Below are 22,221 nucleotides of genomic sequence, written 5' to 3' on the forward strand. Positions count from 1 at the left end.
AAGTCACAGACATGACACTCAACTCCCCCAAATCCCCAGAAACACAAAAGTGTTAACGTGTTGTAAAAAAACAAAACATACAAAACACAAAGCACTTACATAGCATGAATAGGTGATTTATTCAACTATATGCAATGCACACAATTGATTAATGTTATATTAAAACATCCTAAGTTAAGACGTACTTCGGAAAACTTGATGGGTTTGAATGAAAGGAACAGGGCTATGCTGACATTTGTTTGATATTTAGGATATTCTTAAACACGTTACATGAGAATATACTGTACATAGTTTTGGAAAGACAGTTTCCTTCAAGTGTGTTTTCTTTATTGCATAACCTATAGTTTAATAGAAAAGTGCGATTTAAAGAATTAAAAGAAGTTAAAAATACAAAAGATATTTCTAGCGGCAATTCGGATGCACTTTTTTATAAGTTGATATGACATTGGGATAAACATAAGACTACAAATTGTTTCAAGAGAACATTTTCTCCAGGAACACAGAAATTGTCATTCGTTTTTACTCATACTATTCTAGTCATAGTTCAATATAAGGAACCTATCTCAAGTTTAACCTGCTACATTCCAACAATCGACTGTATACAGTATACCAAAGAAAAATGTGTACCTGTTAAAGTAATTGAGAATAACGTGGATTTGAGAATCAGTTTAAACACCTGTAATTTTACACGTTTTTGAAAGACCGTAAACATAAATGATTACAGGTGATTTGGTAGAAACATTTTGTGCAGTGAGATACATAAGCTGTAGGCATGCAAAAGCTTTTTTCAGAGAAGAGGAATTTCAACCTCCTGGTCAAATCATAGCCTTGCTCCCCTGTTGTGCTTCCTCACTGCAGACGTGTTGCAATCTGGCATTTGATTGACAATAAAAGCAAAAATGCTTAATCATCTTCACCAGGAAGTGTTTTGAAAGAGAGAAAGGAAATGCTAGTACTCATGTTTATATAGTACAAGAATGCTCTGTAGAACCATTAGGTTCACAATCAAGACTGTAGTGTCAGAAACAGCAAAAAAAAAACCTTGGCTGAGAGGTATTTGTAGGAAATACACAATTATTTAGTTTATAAACCTTTAACAAATACATGAATACCCCATATCTTACCACCATCCAGTACTTCTGCAAGATTCAGCTGTTCAAGATGAATCAATACTGTAGATCTTATGCATTTTATTATACCAAAATATTTATTAATTTTTGTTGATCCAACTTCACACAATACTCTATACCGTTCTCAGTTCAGTAATTGTTCTGAATGCAAGGCACCCTTTCTTGCCATTATTTGATAACTAATAATGACTTCAGTGGAACACTGCAAGAAATAAACTCAAACTGCATAAGCAGGTCATATGCAGTCCTTCAGATTTTCAAGTCCTTCAGAGGCCATTTGGATAGTAAAATCAGGAGCAATGTTGCTGAGCTCCAATACCTACACCTGAGATATTAAATATTCCTGATTAAAACATGATATTCTGAAAACCTATGAGATCAGAACAGGACACCTTTCAGTGTAAAATGATTTTAAAAAGTGAACACAAGCAAAGTAGTTTCACATACAGCTTTAGATATATTATGCAGATATACAACATTAACATGAAAAGAAATTCATCTGAAAGATGTTATAGCATTTTCTTTGATATCTACACAAGTAGAAAGCTTTTAGATCACATTATAGTAAAATATTTTACATTAGTTCCACACCTGCAGTTGAAGGGTAACAATTTCTAAATTAAACAAAACAAGATATACAGTATTTATTTCTGTTTCTGAAATGTCATTTATTCATATTGTCATTCAACTGTACATGATATGGTGACCTTTAAGTTTGGCTCAGTCCTACAACTTTCCAGAACAGGTCCAGAAACACAACCAAAAGCTTTGATGGGTGGGGATGGACAACTATGATAACAAAAAATATTGCAGTACAAAAGTAAAGGGCTTTTTCAAAGTTTGTCAGAAAAAATAAATTGAGCATTGCATACCAAGAGTAAAGCAAACCCTTTGAAAGACCTATTTTGGTGTGAATGTTAAAATACTATGGTTATTTCTGAAGATTAAAGCATCTGGAGAAAAGCTGAAGAACGCTCTGCTCCGATTAGGTAGGATTCTGACAGGATGCTTGCCTCTTTCCCTATTTTTGATTCATTAGGGGGTTTCTGCTAGGAGCAAAAGTTTCTTGTCGCAGTCCACTTTTCAGGTCCACCCCTCTCAAGCTGTTAAGGTAGCTTCTCTTCAAAACGGGTGGGATCTAGGATAAAATTAAAGAGTGGATAATGAGATCATATGTATCAGACAATACCCATGACTGCTCTATTTAAATATACTTTGGATGGAAAGCTTCCAAAGAAATAAAAGTTAGATTTCAGTTTCCTTATTTTTCAAATATTCCATTTTGCAAGGACAGAAAGTGAGGTGCCAGCACCATATCAATATAGCACCATGCAGTCAGAGAGCCAAAAGTCACTAGAAGTTGAGTGCTATAATGATTAATTAATTCAGCACAGACCATCACATCCCGACCTAGCATTGATGGGCTGTGATTGGCTGTAATGTCTTCCCAGGTTAGATATTGCTGGCAGTGAACATTCTAGACGGCAAGTGACATCAAACTCATTAAGAAAAACAGGCTTCATTCTCTTGATAAACAGGATGTATTGGTTTCTATTCTGTGTTCTTCCTTCTTGATTTACAGCAGGTTTGACATTCATCCTAGTGTTTATGCAATAAACAGTCAAAATCACAATGGGGGAAGTGAGTACAGTATCTGTACAATGTTGTGTATGTGGAAAAGAATTGCAAACCGGGGGTGGTGACGGAGCTTCAAGATGTCGGCCCAGGAATGACAGAAGACGCCTCCAGATGAGTCCGCTTCCTAAGAACATGATTCCTGTGACCAGCCAGAAGACCCTTGGATCCTGGTGACAAAAAAACAAAGTTTAAAATTCACCCTGAAAGTTTAATGTGCATAACTATGCACCACTATTCTTCATAAGTGAATCCTGACAACAAGTTGCCTAACCTTTTGGAGGTTTGCTTTCAGCTGGCTAATGACATTACTTAGATTCAAGACAAGCAATCTCAGGACTAAAGGCCCAACCTGCACTCTGAATGGATGGAAAAGGGCATTTAATAGCTTCTGCCTCCCATGGTGAGGACAGGTTCAGAAGACCAAACATTAAATTAAAGTAAATCAGATTCAGTGACATAATGTATTAAAAGCTTCAAAAGAGAAAATTATCATCATGCAGCTTTCAGAATCATCTTGATTTAAGAAGCTATCAACAACTGGAATAGTGAAATTGGGTAAATTCCCTTTAAATTAAAACCTCTTCATTTATAACAGATAAAACACAAAGATGCTAAATTTGATCAAGTATAAAGGTACATCTGAACCTGGCTCAAGATATTTTCCAACTTACCTCTTCAAATGAGGACTCCAGATTCATACCAAATGCTACTCCTACCAGTCCAAAAAGGGACAGAGAGAAGGTGCCCATGGTAAGCTGTAGGTTGAGACGCATCATGATGTTGCGATGGCTTTAAAAATATAAAGATAAACAACTTAGAATTGCTGCAGTAATAGTCTATTGCACACAATACACAAACAATAGCTCATGTACCAGTTATTTCATTACATTGTAAAAGGAACAGCAAGCCCACAAACTTTTGCAGGCCTCCTAGGGATAATGAGAGACGGAACGCTATAAAACATTGAAATTACACTAAAACTTGAATGAAACAAGCAGCCAGGATAATAGATCAGTTACCCTAGCCATGCTAAAGAAGGAAGTCACAGTGCATACGTCCTTGGATCATTATGGGAAAATGGCAGCATCCACACTGATAAATAGGAATTCTATATGCAAAGATTACCATAGTGTAAAAATAACCAGCAGAGGACGCTTCATCAGCATTCTTCTGTACATTTCAGAATCCAATTTATATAGTCTTTAAAAGTCATAGTTTAAATATAGTGCATTAGGCAACTGTCCTCAAGACAGTTTACAAAAGGAAGCCTACTTGACCATTAAGTCTTGAGTAAAGATTTCAATTCAGATACAGCTACAGGGTCTTGGATGCACTGTAATTCCTCAAGTCAGGGGCTGGGACAAAAAGAGAACCATAAAATCAAGAATGGAATGATTTATCCCCTTATTTCTCGTACATGGCTGTTCAACTGCTTTAAAGACAAACGTGTATTGTTCTTATACCCATGTTTGTGAGCTACCAACCTGTCCAGGTTAATGAAGATGACGCTCTCTGAGTCATCGATGAGCACTTTTAGCTCTCGAGCCTTGTTTGCTAAATCCTCGGCTTGTCTGTAGTAATTCTCCAGAAGCAACTCCATTTCCTCCGTGTGATCTATTCCCAAGCTGCTCTCCTCACTGCCACCAAACAAAAGGTCCCAAACTCTCATTTTACATTAAGATACTGTAGGCCTTACATGCTAGCAGAATCTGAAGAGTAGAGTTGAGAAGCCTAAGAACTGCCTTGAAGATTGCCATTAATACCATTAGGATGAATCTTCCACTTAAACATAAAACAAAGTCTAGTGTTCAGTACATATTCTTATTGGCGTTCACATTTTAGATGTAGATGTAGTCTGTAGGCATCACAAATAAGGGAACAACATTATTTCTTTCAATTTTAGGGTTCTTTTTGCTCAAAAGGCTTTGAATCTCAGAGGTGAAGAATAAGATTATGCATTTATTATTTAAAAGACTTACTTAAAGCACTGAAAATTATATACAGTACAAAATATTTGGGGATTTTACATACAACACCTGAGGGTCAGTCCATTTGGTGAGGCACATCTCCTCTATTAACTCATCCTCATCCAGAATCTTCAGCAGGCTCTCCTTGAAGACTTTTATATCAGTCTCTAGCTCTGACAGGCTGTAGAAAACACAATTCTCTTAAATGACTAAATCATTAACTTATCGATTGTAGAACAGCATTAAATCAATCTTGAAAATGCTAGGCAATTATTGTATATGAACAGGCCAATACTGTTTTAAATAAAAATATTTTAAATCCAGCAACAATTGATTACTGTATTCCTTGATTATGGTTTAAAACAAGTAGAGGTCCAGGTACTACCATTTTCTATATACAGTTAGACATTCTATCTGCAACGATTATACATATTTCCTAATGTTTCTATTGCACCCTCATTGTTAGAGAACATGTTAAAGCAACCATAAGAGGTTTATCACACTCACTTCTTACTGTTTTGTAGCAACACATGGAGTTTACTCCTTTCAACAGACAACATTTTGGGATTAACAAGTGACTCCAGAGTTTCGAACACCTGGGGCTGTACTTCATGCAGCCTCGCTTGAAGAGTACTGACCTAAAACAAGAAAAGAGTGCATTATAGGCCTACAGTAACAAAACCAAGATGCAAAAAAAAAATCAGATGAATAATATGCAACACCATGGGACATGGAACAAAGAGGGGGAAAAAAAAACGAAGCACTAATTAATTTTCTTTAAGGACTCCCAGTTTTGGAATGTTCAAAACTGCCATTCAATTTAACTCACCAGTACAAATAAATACAAGTAAAGGAAGAGATGAAGACTATATACAGTACAATACATGCAACCCTTGAACTGAATGCTGTCATAATCCACTTCATTTTATCAACCACATACATAAATGTTAAATTTAAGATTGGATGAAAGTGTTAAAAATCTTTTAAAATTGTTTTTTTTAAGAATAAAAGCTTAAAATTCTTGTTGAGAAGAAGCAAGACAGAATTAAATGCAATATATATCAGTATATGTTTACCCTGTGTTGCAGTATGGCTTCTATAGCTCTGAACTCAAAGGGTAAAGAATATGTAACCAGCTGTCCATCTCCTGCGAGTTGTGGGGCTAGTTCCCTGAACAGCCAATGGTCCAGATTTACATTCCGGTAATCCAAGATGAGAAGGCACTCTGGGGTGATAACAGCTTTAAGAAACTGTCAAGACAAGCACTTTGGATTAAAAGGAACACTCTTCCTTTATTATTTTATTCAACCTGTGCTGGTTTAGATTCAAGACTCTGGACTGAAGAAGTCATTCCCAAAACATTGTTGCTGGTACAAAACCAGTTTGCAGCTCTCACTACTTTTAATAACTTTTTGTTTTTAAGAAAAGGTACTTATTACAGAAAAGATGTTTCTGTTTCATGCTTTATTCACATATACAGTACCTGGTACATAAGGAATCTCTAACCCCAATTCCAGAGAGCACCAGAGCAGGTTTTGTAAGTCACCACTAAATAACCATTTTTTAATTGTGTGATTTAAATATAATTTAGTGCTAAAGTCAAAGTATTCCTCAGTTCACAAGGAGATGAGTACCCTTAACTGAATAGATTACTTACATGATGCACTGATAGCTTGCAGGAGTTGTCAAACTTTCAAAACAGGTGACTTATAAAAGTAACCAAACTATGTCTCTCCAGGATCACGATGAGAGACTTCTGTGCTACAAACATTTCCCATTTCTATGCTCCCTTTACACCAACCTTCATCTCCACAGAGAAACGCATCCCCCACATGGTGCACAATAGAATTTGCGGACGTGACTCAACAAAATAGGTAAAACAAGATGATAGACTGAGCCCTAGTAGAACATCTTCCTTTAGAAAAAAGAGGCCAGAGTAATTAAGGAATCATTAATGCAAAATTCAAACAGCTTCCCTGAATATGGAAACATGCAAGACAGTAGCTGACAAATATACAGGGTGGATGCACAAAAAGCAGTAGCAATAAAGAATTTTAAAAAATAATATGACATCAACTCTTGGTCTGAAGCAAATGGGGAGAAGAGTAATCATGTCAATTGTTAACCTTTCCCCTTCTGATCTGGAACATGTCACATTTTATCCACCTTTGTAAAGAAATTGCTATACCTCCATTCTCAAGATGATCCGGTTGTTTCGTGTGCTTATACTGGTGAGATGTTGGAATCTCAAATCCCGAGCTTGGAGATTCAGTTCCTGGTACAATTCTGTCTTTTTTCTCTCTTTAAGGAGATGTTTTGTTTTTAGATTTCAGTTTGCAACTTGGAAAACATTTGAATTTCATGTTGGCACAGTAATAAAACGTAATCCATACAAATAATCATGGGAGTGAAATGTTTCAGAAATGTCAGAATCATGAAGGATTTTTTACACAATGCCAACATTTTCATGAAGCATACTTTTCAAGTTAGTGTTACAGTTTTTCAGTTAAATATAAAATACATGGACCACTACATCCTAAAAGCATAACATACTTTAAATAATGTTTTAAGACAAACAATTGGTATGTCTATCAACTCTCTGTAGGTTAGGAAAACATAAAAACCTCATCACCATGCACCCTGATTTTACTTACCAAAGGATGTAACATTTCCCTCTTTGTCAAATTTCACCTGTCCAATATAAAAAATAAAACACTGATACCACAGAGCAAACATAAAATATTTAGATGTGATGTATTTCATAACATTAAGACAAAGGTAACAGGTTCTGTAAAGTTTTGACAGAGGTTCTCTCTGTTCCACCACAGATAGCCCTATTCCTATTCCTTCTGCACTTGACCATAGGTTTGAAAGCCAAACTCTTTCTGCTTCAAATGTCTTCTACTATTACAGCTCTGTGTAAAGGCAAAATCTTTTTTCCTATTCTTTTAATTGAAACATAATAAACATTTTCCATCTCCATGTCTCTTTTCCAGATATAAATTACATAAACTTATTTTTCCTTACTTTAAAATAAAAAATCTGTTTGAAAACTTAATGCAAACATATCCAGTCAATCAGCCTCTGAGACAAGTATTTTTTACTAGGTAAGGTAATTTAAGCCAAACCACAATATAACATTTAATATTTTGAACATTAACAAATCATTTGATGTGGCTGCTGACTCATTTAATTGAAGATCAGTTCTTCAAAAAAACATTAGGACTTGGTAAGCACTTTTAAACTGTCAGGAGAATCTCCAGTATGGTAAGGGGCATGTAAAGAAAATGCTGCTTACCACTGCAAACACAGGAACCACACTGGCCAGAGCAGTTTGAGATGCATCTGTTATTTTCCTACACCAGAAAAATGCTGCAAGAAACACACAGTCATTCAGCTCAAGTTTCTTCAAGTTCCAAGCATAAATCCATCCATTTGTTAGATGGGTCCAATTCAGGGCCGCAGGGGAACCAGTGCCTATCTCAGCAACCAAAGGATGCCAGTCCATCGCAGGGCATGCACAGATACAGACACACTGCTGCCTTGTAGTACTGGGGCCCTGGGTGCAATGCAGACCTGAGGTGCTATCTGTGTGGAGTTTGTATGTTCTCCCCAGTTTCATGTGGGCTTCCTGCAGGTGCTCTGGTTTCCTCCTGCAGCCTAAAAACATACTGGTAGGTTAATTGGCTTCTGGGAAAATTGACCCAGGTGTGACTATGCCCGTCTGTCTGTGTCTGCCCTACGGTGGACGAGCGTCCTGTCCAGGATCTACCTTGTCTTGCGCCTGTTGCTTGGCGAGAGATAAGCTCTGGCTCCCTCGCGACTCTGAATTGGATGAAGGAGGTTAAAAAATTGGATATACTGTATGGACTAATGGTGTAAAATCTTTATTTGGAAATACACCCGAGCTGTAAATTTCCTCTATTTCACATCCAAGCATATAAATCTTAACAAAACATTTAAGAATAATTTCAATACAGATACTTTCATACAAGTATGTCTCTCACAAGAAATATCTACCCCAGATTCATGATTTTGACATTTGAGAAGGATGAAGTCTGTGAAATGCCTTTGGAGGATTCACAACTTATTCTACTCCAAATTATATGGAAAACAATAAGCAATAAATGAGAGCATAACCTCGCTATACTGTAGTTGTCCTACACAAAGTGTGAAAATACCTGTTATATTCATGAAGTGGAAGTTATAGGATCTTAAGGTCTGGGCAAACCCTGTATTAAAGCATCCCTGTTTTAAGATAGGGGTCTCAAATTCAATTACTGGAGACCCTGGTATCAACCGGCTTTTATTCCAACCTTAAGCAAACAATTAATAACTTTTTTCCTACTTAGACTAATCCTGATCGTATTTACGTACAGTATAAATACAATACAACTCTATTTAAAATAATCTTGATTTTAAATACAGTTTTACATGCTTTACATTGATTACACAAAATATTCACTTTAGTAAAGTGATCTTTAAGTTCCCTGCAACACACCTTGTTGCCTGGTTAAAAGCATAACCAACTGGTTATAGCACCTTAAGCTATAGGTTTTATACTGAAAAAAACAACAAAACCTGATAGGAAGAAAGGTTTTTGATTAAATACATTAAAGTATCATTTGCTTAATCACCATGCAACTCACACTGAATGTATTGGGAAATAAACTAGATCTACGTACAATTCCTTCTTGACTTCTGAAGCAGCGTGCGGACGTGACCAGCCGTCCTCCATGAATGTGAATGCTGTGCGGACAGAGGTCTGCTGGGGACACGACTAGGACCACATACACTTTTGCACATCAAGCAGTGTGAAGAAATAAAAACAGGAGGAAAAACCGGTTTGTACTTCAATGTCCTGCACAGGCTTGTCCCCATAAGCACTCTAAAACAGACCTCCATCGATTCAGGTGGGGTCAACCTGAGTTTGGGGAAAAAGTTACAGTCTCATCATTATGATGGAGAAAGTTTTTTTGTTCTGTCTTGCACAAATGCAGGTGACCAATTCCTCTTGACCGTCCACGGGTGAAGACAATTTTGGTACAGCTACACCCGCTTGCGACGAAAACCTCAATCCAACTGCGCCAGACGTAGGCCTAACCTATAACATAACAATAAAAAACTATCATTAAAAATGTGGCAAAGTCGTTCTACTATTAGCTGTGTGGAGTACTGCTCTGAAATAGCCCTTCAAATGTCCACGGTACTCCGTCACAAGCAGAAGCGTGACAACTCTTGCCTAATCATTTAAACTAAAACTAAAACTAAAACCCTATGCAAGCCCAGCTCCTTCTCCTTCTTCGATGCGAAAATCATACGTTTAAATAAAAAAACGAACTACTTCTTTACAAAAAGCCAAAAGTTATTTAAGTGCATATGCAACGGCTATTTCACGCGTCCTTCTACCAGAGCCCATCATGCATGCTTAGATGGCAGAGTTGAAATGACTACTTCCTGTAACGACATCCACCAGGAAATGGACAGATCGCGGAAAGAGTGCATCCGAGTCCCATGCTTAGTGGCAGCAGTACAGTAGACCCCGGTAGATTTTATGGAAAGCCCTTAAAAATTGGGGGTTTGACGCCACTTTTTATGGAGAGAAAACCGGTATACTTGTGAATGGCTCTGTCCTTTAAAAAAATGGAATGACTATAAAATAAAACATATCAGTTTTCTTTCTACCGTGGGCGCTGCAGTTGTCGTTGAAATACACTGTGTATCGATATTCAGTTAATAGGCGTATACATGTTCTCTGCATGTTATTCCAAAACCAACGGTATGTTTCAAAAAACGTCTTTCACAACCCTGATCATCGGGGTTTTCGTGGTGTATGTGCTGCACACTTGCTGGGTGATGTACGGAATCGTTTACACCAAGCCTTGTGAAAAAATTCAAAACGAAAACTGTATTACGTCTTATCTGGCAGAGAAACCCCGACTACAGGTAAGCACGACGTTTATTTTAGCAGGCGCTATGCAGTTGAACTGAATGCAATTACTCCGTAATTGTGGTTTGATATCACACGGAATCTATTACAATAAAGCATACATTCCGTTCCTTTTACCTTTGCTTAATCCGTGTAATGTGTAATGTGTATATATGTGTATATATATGCATACAATTCATAGACTTGAAAATCTGATTTCAAGTTGTTTTTTTTAAAACAGCTCAGCATTTACACATCTTTAAAGCCTACTGGTGATGGCAACCAAAACCTCATCTTTAGCATGGAAGACTTTGACGTATTCTCTAAGTTTGAGAGGTAAGCTGTTTACATCACATTGTGGACTGTTAAATACACAAAATGTAAAAATCTATGGTAGCATGTATAAGGTAAGGTAAAGATATAGATATACAGATGTATCTTTGTTCTGAACAAATATAGTTTAGGGCAGTTTAAAATGTGTGGAGGGCTGTACTTCTGAGTTTCAAGTAACCTCAAGATCCTTGGGTAATCCTGTTTTTTTTATTTTGTGAAGGAAAATAAATGTTTCCATTCCGAAGAAGACTAGGAACAATGGGACCTTGTACACATTTGTGTTTGTCCACAAAGCTGGGGTTTCTCCTTGGCATGATAGCAAGCAAGTCCATCACATCGCCCAGCTGACCACGTACATGGTGCCCAAACCCCAAGAGATCAACCTCATCATTGGGGAGGACACCTCACAGGTATATAGACATATTGAACCTTGCATGCATGAATATTTTAAATTAAGATTACTTAGTTCTAGATGCATAATATATTGTGTAGGATGGCAGCAGGTTTTGACAAAATGGCAGCCCTTATCTGGATTACATTCCCCATAGTTTTAGGGGAAATGTGGTGTAGAGAAGAGCTGCCATTTTGTTAGAACCTGTTGCCATCTTCCAGTTGATTTAAAAAATACCCTTGATTTAGCAGTGAAAGAATTTTCATCCTCAGATGAAGATGTCATACAATAAAAGGTAACATGCTGGGAAAAAATTACCTTAATGCTGTATACTGTACATGTACTAAATATACATTTTAACTATGTCCAGATTCAAGGCATATTATTTTAGATTATACCAAATTCCTGTCGACTGTACACGGAGGATTACTTCTGACACAATAGTTAATAGCAAAAGGAAAAAATATACAAGTTAGTTATATTACCCAGCCCTGTATAGGTCAACAGTACATGACAGTGGTGAGGAATCATATCTACCGCTCAGTGAACTATTGATTAAAGTTTTGTTCTGTTTTTGAAAATCCTTCTCTTTTTGTTTGTAAATAGCAGTCAGAACCACAAAAAAAGACTAATGGCTTGCAAGATAGGCCAGTTTCGCACTGGAGGTCTCGGCTCACTCTTAACGTATTGTCAGAGGACTTCGCCTTCGACAGAGAAGCTCTTCCCAGTGATGTGCATCGCTACATGAGAGTGTAGGTTACTGTAGGCAAATTCATTCTGCATCTGCTGGCTGGAAAATGTCAGAAATGTCAACACCTAGTGAACATGTTTTTGTTTTACATTTCTGGGTGATTTAATGCCTGTTTTTGATACAAAGTATATTTTTTGTTCTGTTAGAAAAAAAGGCTTTTAGACACTTACAGTATCTTCTCCAAGAAACCAATTTAACTTATTTGAACAGAAATTAATTATTGCTGACATTAGTGTGTTATCAAAAACTGAAATATTGTCAGCCTTGAAAAACAACAGTCATTAAAACTACAATACTAGAATCTATGACGTATGAACTATGGACTTAGTTTTCATAGTTTCACTTAGTTTTTCTAATTCTGAATCAAGAAACAAATTGTTGCAGATAAGCTGAAATACACTACTTAGGCTATGGTTTAGACTACAAAGAAATGAACGTTTTTCAAAGTTTATCTGTTTCGACATGCCAGTCTTTGATAAGGGGAAATAACATTATGTTTTTATACTTTGTTTACCAAAGAAAATAATCAGAGAGATAAACATAATTGTTAGCTGAATAGTACCAGTGACACCAGAATATAAAACTGTAACTTGCTAATCTTAAGTATCATTTATGTGAGTAAAAAAGACTTCTATCAACATTGATATTGCAAATGTTACAAACAGGAAAAAAGTGTTCTTCTGATTAGGGGAATCCTGTTAACAGCATAACCACACCAGAAAAATGAAATCTGTTTGACCAGAAGAAGAGTCTAGACAACAAGAATCACTAATAACCACTTTATACATTCTTGTGTATTGCAGGATTCAGTATGGAAAGAGAATGTTGTATCTTCCCATATTGTTTATTGATGAACTGAGCAATCGGGTGAAAGATTTAATGGTATGTACTATGTGAAATTAATGCTAAATTGTTTTCTGATTTTCTGTGCTGTTTAGTTTGTACTGTGATTGAACAATACAATACCTTCCTTATCTAAAGATCTTTACACTGAAAGAAGCAAATAGGACTTCAAATGATCCTGATCAGACAAGATAATTGGGGACTAGCTACCAATTATTTGTCTTTATCTAATGGAGTGTTTTAAAGGTGCTGCTTAGAGATTGGTGGATCTGGTCAGAGAAGCACTATCCATCAATCCACAGGCAATTTATCGTTAAACTTCTGTCTTGCTAGCCTTCATCAGCTCTGAAAGACCCTCTATGCTAAACTGTACTGAAAAACCTCAGAGAACAGATGGGAGATGCACATACAAATGCAGTCTCTAGAAAAATGTAATTGTATTGTATTTTGATAAGTTAGCAAGTTGCCCCACAATTGTAGCCTGATTTGTATTCCCAGGTACTATAAATTCTCTAGCATTAAAAAAGAGATCATTTGGGAATGATCTGGTACTTAAAAAAGAAAAACTATGGCTCTATTTACAAAATAAAATGCTTTAATTACAGGTGATAAACAGTTCAACAACTGAGCTTCCACTCACAATTTCCTATGATACGATTTCCCTTGGAAAACTTCGTTTCTGGATTCACATGCAGGATGCTGTTTACTCCTTACAGCAGTTTGGTACGTTAATTTGACTGCATTATATTGTTCAAGCCTGCACGTCACTACTTAAGTATAAACAGATATAAGGATCCTCATAGATTCCTGTAACATAACAGCTTGTATTTTAGCAAGACTGTATTGGTTTTGATGTGTTAAGAATGGCAAAATTCTAAAGTAAACCTCTATTAAATTGTGATTCTTAATTTTTAAAAGAGACATGGGAAAAATTCAATTTATTTCATTTTTGCTGTTTTCTGTAGATGATTTTCGGAGTCTACAGGTCTATCAGTTGAACTGTGCTCCATGCCACAGGAAGAGAAATATAAACCCCAGATCAATGCCATTTTCAATACAGGGAGTTTTGCATTACGATCTGGCCTGATTTTGTAGATTGAACTTTTGATTTTCCTTGTGGTAGATTTTTTACAGACAGTTGTCTTGGAGGCAGATACCCTTTTTGAGATGTTTAATTCAATCTTGTATGGTCAGCTTTATTCCTTCCTTATGGTTTGAAAAGTAACCATTTGGCATCTTTACTGTTTTTTATTGAGAGCATGTGACCCATTCCTTGACTGTCCATGATTTTACATACTCAAAGAATAAAAATAGTGTTAAAAACGTTTTCTATAAAGAATTTGCAGAGATCCTAGATATTATTTTAGTTTCACATATATAGAAATCAATCATCACTCAAAGTACTCTATGTTTTTTACAATGTGGTTTAATTTCTTTAGGCTTCACAGAAAAGGATGCAGATGAAATTAAAGGAATCTTTGTGGACACCAACTTGTATTTCTTAGCTCTGACCTTTTTTGTGGCAGCATTTCATGTAAGTCTTTACGATTGTCCTACTGTACAATGTGCCAAATGACAATTTGGTTTGTTTTGACTTAGGTTTTGTTTACATCCTGTAGAAGTGGGAACGTTATTATAAATAACTTTCTAATAATCTTTCTTGCAATGTTTCTTTATTTTCTGTTTTTTGAATGATGTCTTAAGTATCAATTCACCAAATTTTAAAATTATTTTTATTCTAGAAAAGGATGAGAATATTTTATCTGTTGGATGTTAATTGAAAAGGATTGGAGACATGTTAAGGATATTTTAGTTCTCTGAGTTTATATGCTTTATTCACACGCAGGGTAAAACCACTAATTTTGTTTAGATTTTAATTGTTTAAATACTATTTCCTTGTACTGTTGGAAGTTAAATTCGTTGTAATGTGAGAAATAAGAAAGAAATTTGTGGGTAAACATCCTGAGTAAGCAAAGATGTGCAGAATGCATGAAAATCCACTGCAATTTCTGTGTTGTCTTCAAGTCGGTAGAAGAAACTAATAAACTAGTAGAGTTTTGGTAGCAGCTTGTTTTGTCTTTGTTTTTGGATGGATTCAAAGGAAAAATGCAGGAGAGGTAATATGTGGTATGTACTGCATGAAAATGTTAGAATTCACAAAAGCTTCTAAATGTGCCCTTTTTAATTTGGTTATGCTTTGCTACCTTACAGCTTCTGTTTGACTTCCTTGCCTTTAAAAATGATATCAGCTTTTGGAAGAAGAAAAAGAGCATGGTGGGAATGTCAAGTAAAGCAGGTAACATACAGCTATTCCTACGTACTGTTCAATAGCACAAGTCTCTCGGTAATACTGACTAAGACCTTGATTACATCATAAGTTTCAGCCACCAGCCAGTTCCGAGAATAATGTTTTTATTTCAGGTGAGGCCTTTGCTTCACGCCTGAGAATTGTTTGTCTGTGACTTGTGGCTTGGTGGGGTTGGTGGCGAAGGTGACCTTGACTAAATGGGTCACCCTGGCCTTATCTTGGATTCTGTTGTTATGTGTGGATCTTTGTTCAATTCATGTTACATTTTCTTGAGGGTGTCAAGAGCTTCTGACTGGGAGGTTATCAGATTTGGGGTTCATCTGTGCCTTCTGTCCTGTAGACTTAGATTTTTTGGTGTGCTTCAGGCTCTGCGGGGTGCTTCTGGGCTTGGGCCCTTTGTTGATCATTTTCGCCCCCCGTTAATCAGAATTTCTATTGTTTTCTTCAAGGCCTGGTGGTATGCTACTAATTCTACTTGGACGACAGCAAAAGTTGTTGTTCTTAAGTCATTAACTGAACTCTTCCAGCATTCTCTCAAGAGAAGGGTAATACCCATGACTGGAAAGTTGCTACTGTAGTGCTCATCCATAAAAAAGAGTGACAAATCCAAACCAAGTAATTACAGACTAATCATTCTTACTTCGGTTACATGTAGAGGTTGTGAAAAATAAAAATTGGCACTAAATTAAGGATCATCTGTCTGGCAGTAAGATTCTAAGGGATAGTCAAATGGTAGATCTAACCTGGTTCTCATAAGATTACATTTTCAAATTGAAAGTGATGGATATCAAAGCAATGTCTTTGGATTGAGAACTGGTTAAGTGTTAGAAAACAGAGTAGAGAAAAGATGTAATGGCCAAATTGACATTTAGGACCACTGCTATTCCTATTTTTTTCTAGGGCTTTGGCATCAGTCTAGAGAAAAGCAGCTAGATACTTTAGTGTGCTTAAAGATCTGAGAAGTCTATAAGAAAATATACTTGATAATTCTCAAAGGCCCTGAAGATGTCGGTCCTATGGACATTTTTAGCACTGGAACACACACCAGAAGACTGAAGTAAAAACAACAGGGAATGCCCTAACTTCTTTAAAAAAATGCCTGGAAGAGATCCTCAGATCAATTCGTAGATGGCAACCAAATGATTTAGATGCCCTGAAAGACTTACTCTCATTTGTAAATTTTCATGCTCCTGTTGTAGATTACATTTTATATCGTATTTCTTTTATTAAATCCCAGGTTGTGTTCATGAAACATAAACTAATGTTCAATACTTTTTTAACCATCAAACCTATAATAGTAGCATGCAAAATTAACTGGAAACTGTTCAGTTTGTAAACTTGTAATTATTTTAGACTTTATGAAATGTGTAGAAAATTTTGGAGCACATTAATTAATTTTTAATCTATATTTGAAATTGTCCACTTCCCTTCAAAGTTAGTAAGTGCAGAATTTTACATTGTGTTCCTATAGTCATTTTTTCTGCTTTTCATTTATTTAGTGTTATGGAGGTGTTTCAGCACTATTGTCATCTTCCTGTACTTGTTGGATGAGCAAACGAGTTTGTTAGTTCTTATACCGGCTGGGATTGGCTCTATTATAGAGGTATGTTGAAATGGTTTTTAACCTAAATGAATATAAGTATTCTTAACCTTTTTGATGTTATTTCTAATGGTCAGTTGTACATCAACTATTTGGACCATTTTCCATTTAGACTCCTGAAGCTATAATCAATTGATTGATGTCATTTTTTAATAGAATTTTCTTTTTCTCACTGCCCTCACTTCATACAAGAACTTAATTTTACTTTATATAAATTTTAACCTGAGGTATCCTAACTGAACTTGGAGACATTATGAAAGTTTAAGGATGTCTATAATTGGGATAGTGGGCTCAGATGACTTTTCATTGCTTAGGATAGACTTTAAAGGTCACTTAACAACCTTATGGGACATAATTGTAAATAATGCTCTTATATCCATTTCTGCATTTGTAAAATGTTTTGATGAGTCAAGCATGTGACGTCTTTTTGGAATTTGGTACGGTGCCTCAGTATTATCCCCTTCTGGTGTAGTTATTGTAACAGTGGAAAAATGTCCCCTTTATTTTAATCAATTTTATTTTTATATTATGCATTATTATGTTGGAATTCATACAATTCCGTTTGAAAATACAACTGTATGTAGTTCATTGGTATCTGCTTTAGTGGCAACTAGGATCCAAGTAACCTAGTAAATAAACTATCAATGTAACATGGATCCAAAACTTAACCAAATGAAAATGATCTTAAGATACAGCATACCTTGCGATGTGTGACATCCAGCTCTTAAGATGTTCTATATATGTACAAATATATAAATTATGTTCATAAGTAAATGTTTAACATTTACCTTCTAGATCTGGAAAGTAAAGAAAGCGTTTAAAATACACGTCCTGTGGAAAGGCTTAAAACCAACATTCCAGGTGGGTTCTGTTTATATAGTTTACTGTTATTAGTAATGTATTATTCTAGTTTATTGTGTACACTTTGTAAACTGAGTTTATAGTGTCTTTTGTTAACAATATTTATATAGCTAAAAATAATCTATAATGTTGTATTGTTTAGCATTTATTTTTCTTCATGCCTTTGAATTGTTAATGTTGATGTTCATGAAGTAGAGGGAAATTTAAACACTTTTCAGCTCTGCAATGAAGACATTTTGTTTTCTTACCAGTTTGGAAAATCCGATGAATCAGAGCGAAAGACTGAGGAATATGACACCCAGGTAAGATTGCCTAATTTCATGTTGACAACTTTTACCCTCAATATTTGGTAAAATGTGTTATGTGTATGCCTTCTATATATACACAGTGATATATATATATACAGTATTTACCATGCTTTAACAAGGTTTCTAGTACAACATTCAGATTTATGTATACAGATTTGTATACTGTACAAGTAAATTGCAGTTGTAGCAGAGACTCATTTGTAATGTTCAATGTGAGATTTCCTTTAACTGTAGGGAGTTGGCAAAACTAATCTCCTCTTCCTCTGCACACTTAAAACAGCTTTAGAATTAAGAAAAGCCAGAAAAAAATAATAAAATTTTAATAAAATAGAACCTGTTTAATGGAGACCAAGCATAAAGCACCTTTTAATGTTGAATGGAATACGACAAGTAAAAATTTCACATTCTTTCTTCAGGCAATGAAATATTTATCCTACTTGCTGTATCCTTTGTGTATTGGAGGAGCTGTTTACTCTTTGATCTATGTGAAATATAAAAGGTAAGGGGATGCATCTTAATTTTTTTGTAATTCCATAATTTATTTTTGATATTTTTAATCTTATGCTTTTTATTTTGTTTTTACAGTTGGTACTCATGGCTGATCAACAGTCTTGTCAATGGTAAGTTCTGTTCAGCATCATGCCTAAGTCAGTCACTGTGATTAATTAAGGTATTTCACATGTATACTACTGTTCTTTGTATTTTGGCAGGGGTTTATGCATTTGGATTCCTGTTCATGCTACCTCAACTTTTTGTAAATTATAAGGTTAGTATTTACAAAAACCCTTTAGTATTCTATTTATAAACGGTACATTTTCCTTGCTGAAAAATTACAGACCTAGATTGGGACGAAACACTGAAAACAAGAAAGACTTATGTTTGTCTCATTCGTTTCCGCTGTGTAACATTAAGTGTATTTAAGCAAGATGTTAGTAGTTTCATTTGTGTTTCATTAGTCTTGCTTTCAGTTGCATTTCACTTTGCATACCTTGAGGTGTCCTCCTGCTGGAGTCTGTAGTTTTTATTTCTTCTGCTTAAACACCTTTTTACATAAATGTGAGAAAGTTACAAAAATGTGCTTAATTCCAATTTAAAAGTAATTGTGATCAAAACTTTGGTGTGTGACTTTAAAGTCTATGTTTAACTTTCTTTCTGTTTTCAGTTAAAATCGGTGGCACATTTGCCATGGAAGGCATTCATGTACAAAGTGAGTTAATTTTATAGCTGGTAGAATTTTAAAACTGTTTTTGATGATTAATATTCTCTTAGGAATCTTGGTAGTTGGTTAAGAATCTTATTTTCACAAGAACACTTAAGTTATCTGTAAAAGGTAAAAATGAGTAAAAGTTAGAAGTTATAAAGGTGTTTATTTTCAGTTTTTTTAAAAAAAATCTTGTAAATGCTCCCCACAAAGTTGAAATTTTGAATGGTTATTTGCGTTATTTTACTGTTATAACTATCATACTAACATGGGAGGGATGAGGACTGTGCTGTTTCTTCTGAAATGTCGTCTGTTGATGAAGGTCAGATTGTGCCTACAGGACAGTTAGCATCAGTTGAAGGAGTGACGTAGTTCTCACTGACAATGCTGCAATTACTGTTACTGAACGGCAAGCACAGGTCCAGAAAATTGTAATGGCGTTCAATAAAGAAATTCAAACACTAAACTGATAGAAGGGATCAGTTTAATGGCAATGAAAATGGGAAAGAGAATGTGCTCAGTCTTCTGCTGATGGTTATTACAGGAAACCTCCTACCTTTCTGTTTTTCTAGGCATTCAACACCTTCATTGACGATGTGTTTGCTTTCATTATTACCATGCCGACATCCCACCGGCTTGCCTGCTTCAGAGACGATGTGGTATTCCTTATCTATCTTTATCAAAGATGGTAAGCTATCCAGAAAGTGTTCACTAAGATTTATTAAGACATATTTTAAAGTGTTCACTAAGATATTTTAGTTTTTAGTTCTTAATATGAAATGTAAAGGTTTAGTATTTTGTGACCTTACAAAAACAATTAACAGTTACATTAAAACTGTTTTAATGTAGGCATTAAACAGTACACCATGTGTTGATTACCCTTTAACAGTCACACATTGAAATATAGTTTCAATGGTTATGATTATTTTTTCAAAAAGTAATGTAAAAATGTCCTGAATATATATAAACCACCTGGTTGAGCATAGAGGTAAATATTTCTCGAGATACTGTCCTGATGGAGAATGCAGTAACAGAATAAGTTGTTGTGTACCTTTTACGTTATTTATTTATGTTATATATTTATGTATGTTATTTATTTTTGTTTTTTGTAGGCTTTACCCTGTGGATAAAAGTCGAATCAATGAATACGGTGTCTCTTATGATGAAAAACCTAAAGGAAAGCCGCATAAAGACTAAACATTCTCTGAAAATTGGGTTGAACTCCCTGGCCTCGATGCCTCACATGTATATGCAATGGTAGAACGTGTTTCTAAAACAAAGTGCAGGTTAACTACTGCAGTGTTGCTAACATTTCCAGTAATGTGCCTGTTGGGAAGGACGGGGCTGCCTCCCATAATGCACGTGTTTCTCTAACTAGCGGCCTACCTGTAACTCAAGAGATGCTATCGATAGCCAATGCCTATAGAGAAGCATGAAGTTAATCCTGCCTGCTCATCTCCCCCTAGCATGAGGTGCATTAGGCAAGCTTCTATAGACCTTTCAGGGATATTAAATTCACTCGATCTGGAAAATCATAAAGGTTAATATACAGCAGTAAGTATTGCACAAAAAAGAAACATATTCTACTCATTCTTTACCTTTTCACTTCACATAGTATTTGAAATTAATTGGTGCCAAAACTCTCATAAAGGATTTTTTTGTTTGGGTGGGAAAAATTAAAGGTCAGATTGCTACCCAATTGAAATGCTTCAGGAATAAATACTTTATTTTCCATTATTTTATTGTGTACAAAACAGGAAAACTGTTTCAAGACCAAAAAAAACAACAATTGCTACTTATTTATGTCAGTAAAACTTTCAAAGCAACATGTTTGTGTGAGCATTTACCATTCTGGACATGAAGTTACATGGAGATGCATTTTAACATTTAACAGTGTTTCAGATATCTGTTCTAGAATACTGTATTTTGGAAGGCTTGTAAGGGAACAATGTTTTTTCTTTTGGGTAGCAATTTTTATCTTTATAGGATATTTTTTCATTTTTCATTTTAAATTGATCTTAATACCTTTTTTAAGTTCTCACCATTACCAATAGTTAATTACCACAATGTTGTAACAGTACTTATTTCACCAGGTGGGCTACTATTAAAAAAGATCCAATGACGTGAATGATAATTGATGTCTGATCATGTCTGGGAACAGATTGTGCTGCACTGGACCTGACTTGAATAATTTCAAGATGTATCTATGATTCATATCAATTTTTTGCTTGTCATTTTTTCTCTATTGTCCTTTTCATTAAAAAAAAATGAAATTTGCTTTAAATATGGCAGGGGGTTGTTTTTAATTTATCACGTTTTACAGTGTTTTGGAATTGCTATTGAATTGCATCTTCAGTAATATTGCTGAGTACTTGTTCCCAACTCCCACAATCTTATGAATAAAAACGTCCCTCTTCTTTTTAGTCTTATTTGGAAGTTTTAAAGGCTTCCTATTCGTTTTCACTAGTGTCTTGTGTTTTCTGTTTCATTATTTATCTTAAATAGATTCATGGTTGGACTCTGTCAATATCTTTGAGGATTTTGAATTCCTTAAACAAGTCCCCTTATGGATGTCTGTTCAACACTAAAAGATTGAATGAATTTAAGGTAAGCTTAGGACATGAATCTGAAACAGTTCTTGGAGGGCCTAGTGTCCTTTTGTTCCAACTTGAGCGATAAATTACAAATAACATCTATTTTCATAGCTATAAATGGAATATTACAGTAGTTTTAACAGTAGTAATTTTGTTAAAGGTACAGTTATTTCACGAACACATTAAAGCCTTTTATAAGTATTACTAAGTATTACAATTTTGTAGATACTGTAAATAAACCAACTATGAAACAGCTCAGGTGGAACCATAACTAGAAAACACCAGGCCTTCCAGTCTGAGTCTCAAATCCCTGGGTTAGGACATTAAACTAAGGAATATCGTTCAGCCACAAAGTGAATTCAGATGT

At 35.3% G+C, this 22,221-nt stretch overlaps 2 protein-coding genes across 3 annotated transcripts; one reads left to right on the forward strand and one right to left on the reverse strand.

Annotated features, from left to right (window-relative positions):
- Positions 1–100: 100 nt before the first annotated feature.
- Positions 101–10,165, reverse strand: mrs2 (magnesium transporter MRS2). 2 transcript variants are annotated; one of them, XM_088929726.1, is made up of 11 exons: positions 9,421–10,165; positions 8,034–8,107; positions 7,390–7,426; positions 6,924–7,036; positions 5,812–5,985; positions 5,243–5,373; positions 4,800–4,916; positions 4,253–4,405; positions 3,440–3,557; positions 2,822–2,935; positions 101–2,268 (listed from the first exon to the last, which is right to left on the reverse strand). In XM_088929726.1, exons 1-11 carry the CDS (start codon positions 9,638–9,640, stop codon positions 2,152–2,154), a joined length of 1,368 nt encoding a protein of 455 aa, XP_088785852.1. In that variant the 5' UTR covers positions 9,641–10,165; the 3' UTR covers positions 101–2,151. The 2 variants fall into 2 exon arrangements, with proteins under 2 accessions (XP_088785852.1, XP_088785853.1); XM_088929727.1 differs by lacking the exon at positions 5,812–5,985 and having other exon boundaries at positions 9,421–10,164.
- Positions 10,166–10,209: 44 nt separating this feature from the next.
- Positions 10,210–21,544, forward strand: clptm1l (CLPTM1 like). Its single transcript, XM_088929078.1, has 17 exons — positions 10,210–10,681; positions 10,906–11,000; positions 11,218–11,407; positions 11,995–12,140; positions 12,943–13,021; positions 13,588–13,705; positions 14,422–14,516; positions 15,194–15,278; positions 16,790–16,893; positions 17,686–17,751; positions 18,003–18,053; positions 18,476–18,558; positions 18,645–18,679; positions 18,770–18,825; positions 19,222–19,266; positions 19,833–19,948; positions 20,373–21,544. The coding sequence occupies exons 1-17, from the start codon at positions 10,484–10,486 to the stop codon at positions 20,455–20,457; spliced, it is 1,647 nt and encodes a 548-aa protein (XP_088785204.1). The 5' UTR covers positions 10,210–10,483; the 3' UTR covers positions 20,458–21,544.
- Positions 21,545–22,221: the final 677 nt, after the last annotated feature.

Source organism: Atractosteus spatula, chromosome 12, assembly GCF_055471065.1.
Source record: "Atractosteus spatula isolate fAtrSpa1 chromosome 12, fAtrSpa1.hap1, whole genome shotgun sequence".
NCBI classification, from domain to species: domain Eukaryota; kingdom Metazoa; phylum Chordata; class Actinopteri; order Semionotiformes; family Lepisosteidae; genus Atractosteus; species Atractosteus spatula.

What these genes read in the sequence shown, in the direction of transcription:
- mrs2 (XM_088929726.1), bottom strand. Translation starts at nt 9,640, where the DNA reads ATGGAGGTCTGTTTTAGAGTGCTTATGGGGACAAGCCTGTGCAGGACA. An exon ending in GGGAAATGTTACATCCTTTG is followed by an intron (nt 7,037 to 7,389) that starts GTAAGTAAAATC and finishes ATCTCCTTAAAG; the next exon opens with AGAGAAAAAAGACAGAATTG. An exon ending in ATCTTCATTAACCTGGACAG is followed by an intron (nt 3,558 to 4,252) that starts GTTGGTAGCTCA and finishes ATATTTTTAAAG; the next exon opens with CCATCGCAACATCATGATGC.
- clptm1l (XM_088929078.1), top strand. Translation starts at nt 10,484, where the DNA reads ATGTTCTCTGCATGTTATTCCAAAACCAACGGTATGTTTCAAAAAACG. An exon ending in GGATTGGCTCTATTATAGAG is followed by an intron (nt 16,894 to 17,685) that starts GTATGTTGAAAT and finishes TTTACCTTCTAG; the next exon opens with ATCTGGAAAGTAAAGAAAGC. An exon ending in GGAAGGCATTCATGTACAAA is followed by an intron (nt 19,267 to 19,832) that starts GTGAGTTAATTT and finishes CTGTTTTTCTAG; the next exon opens with GCATTCAACACCTTCATTGA.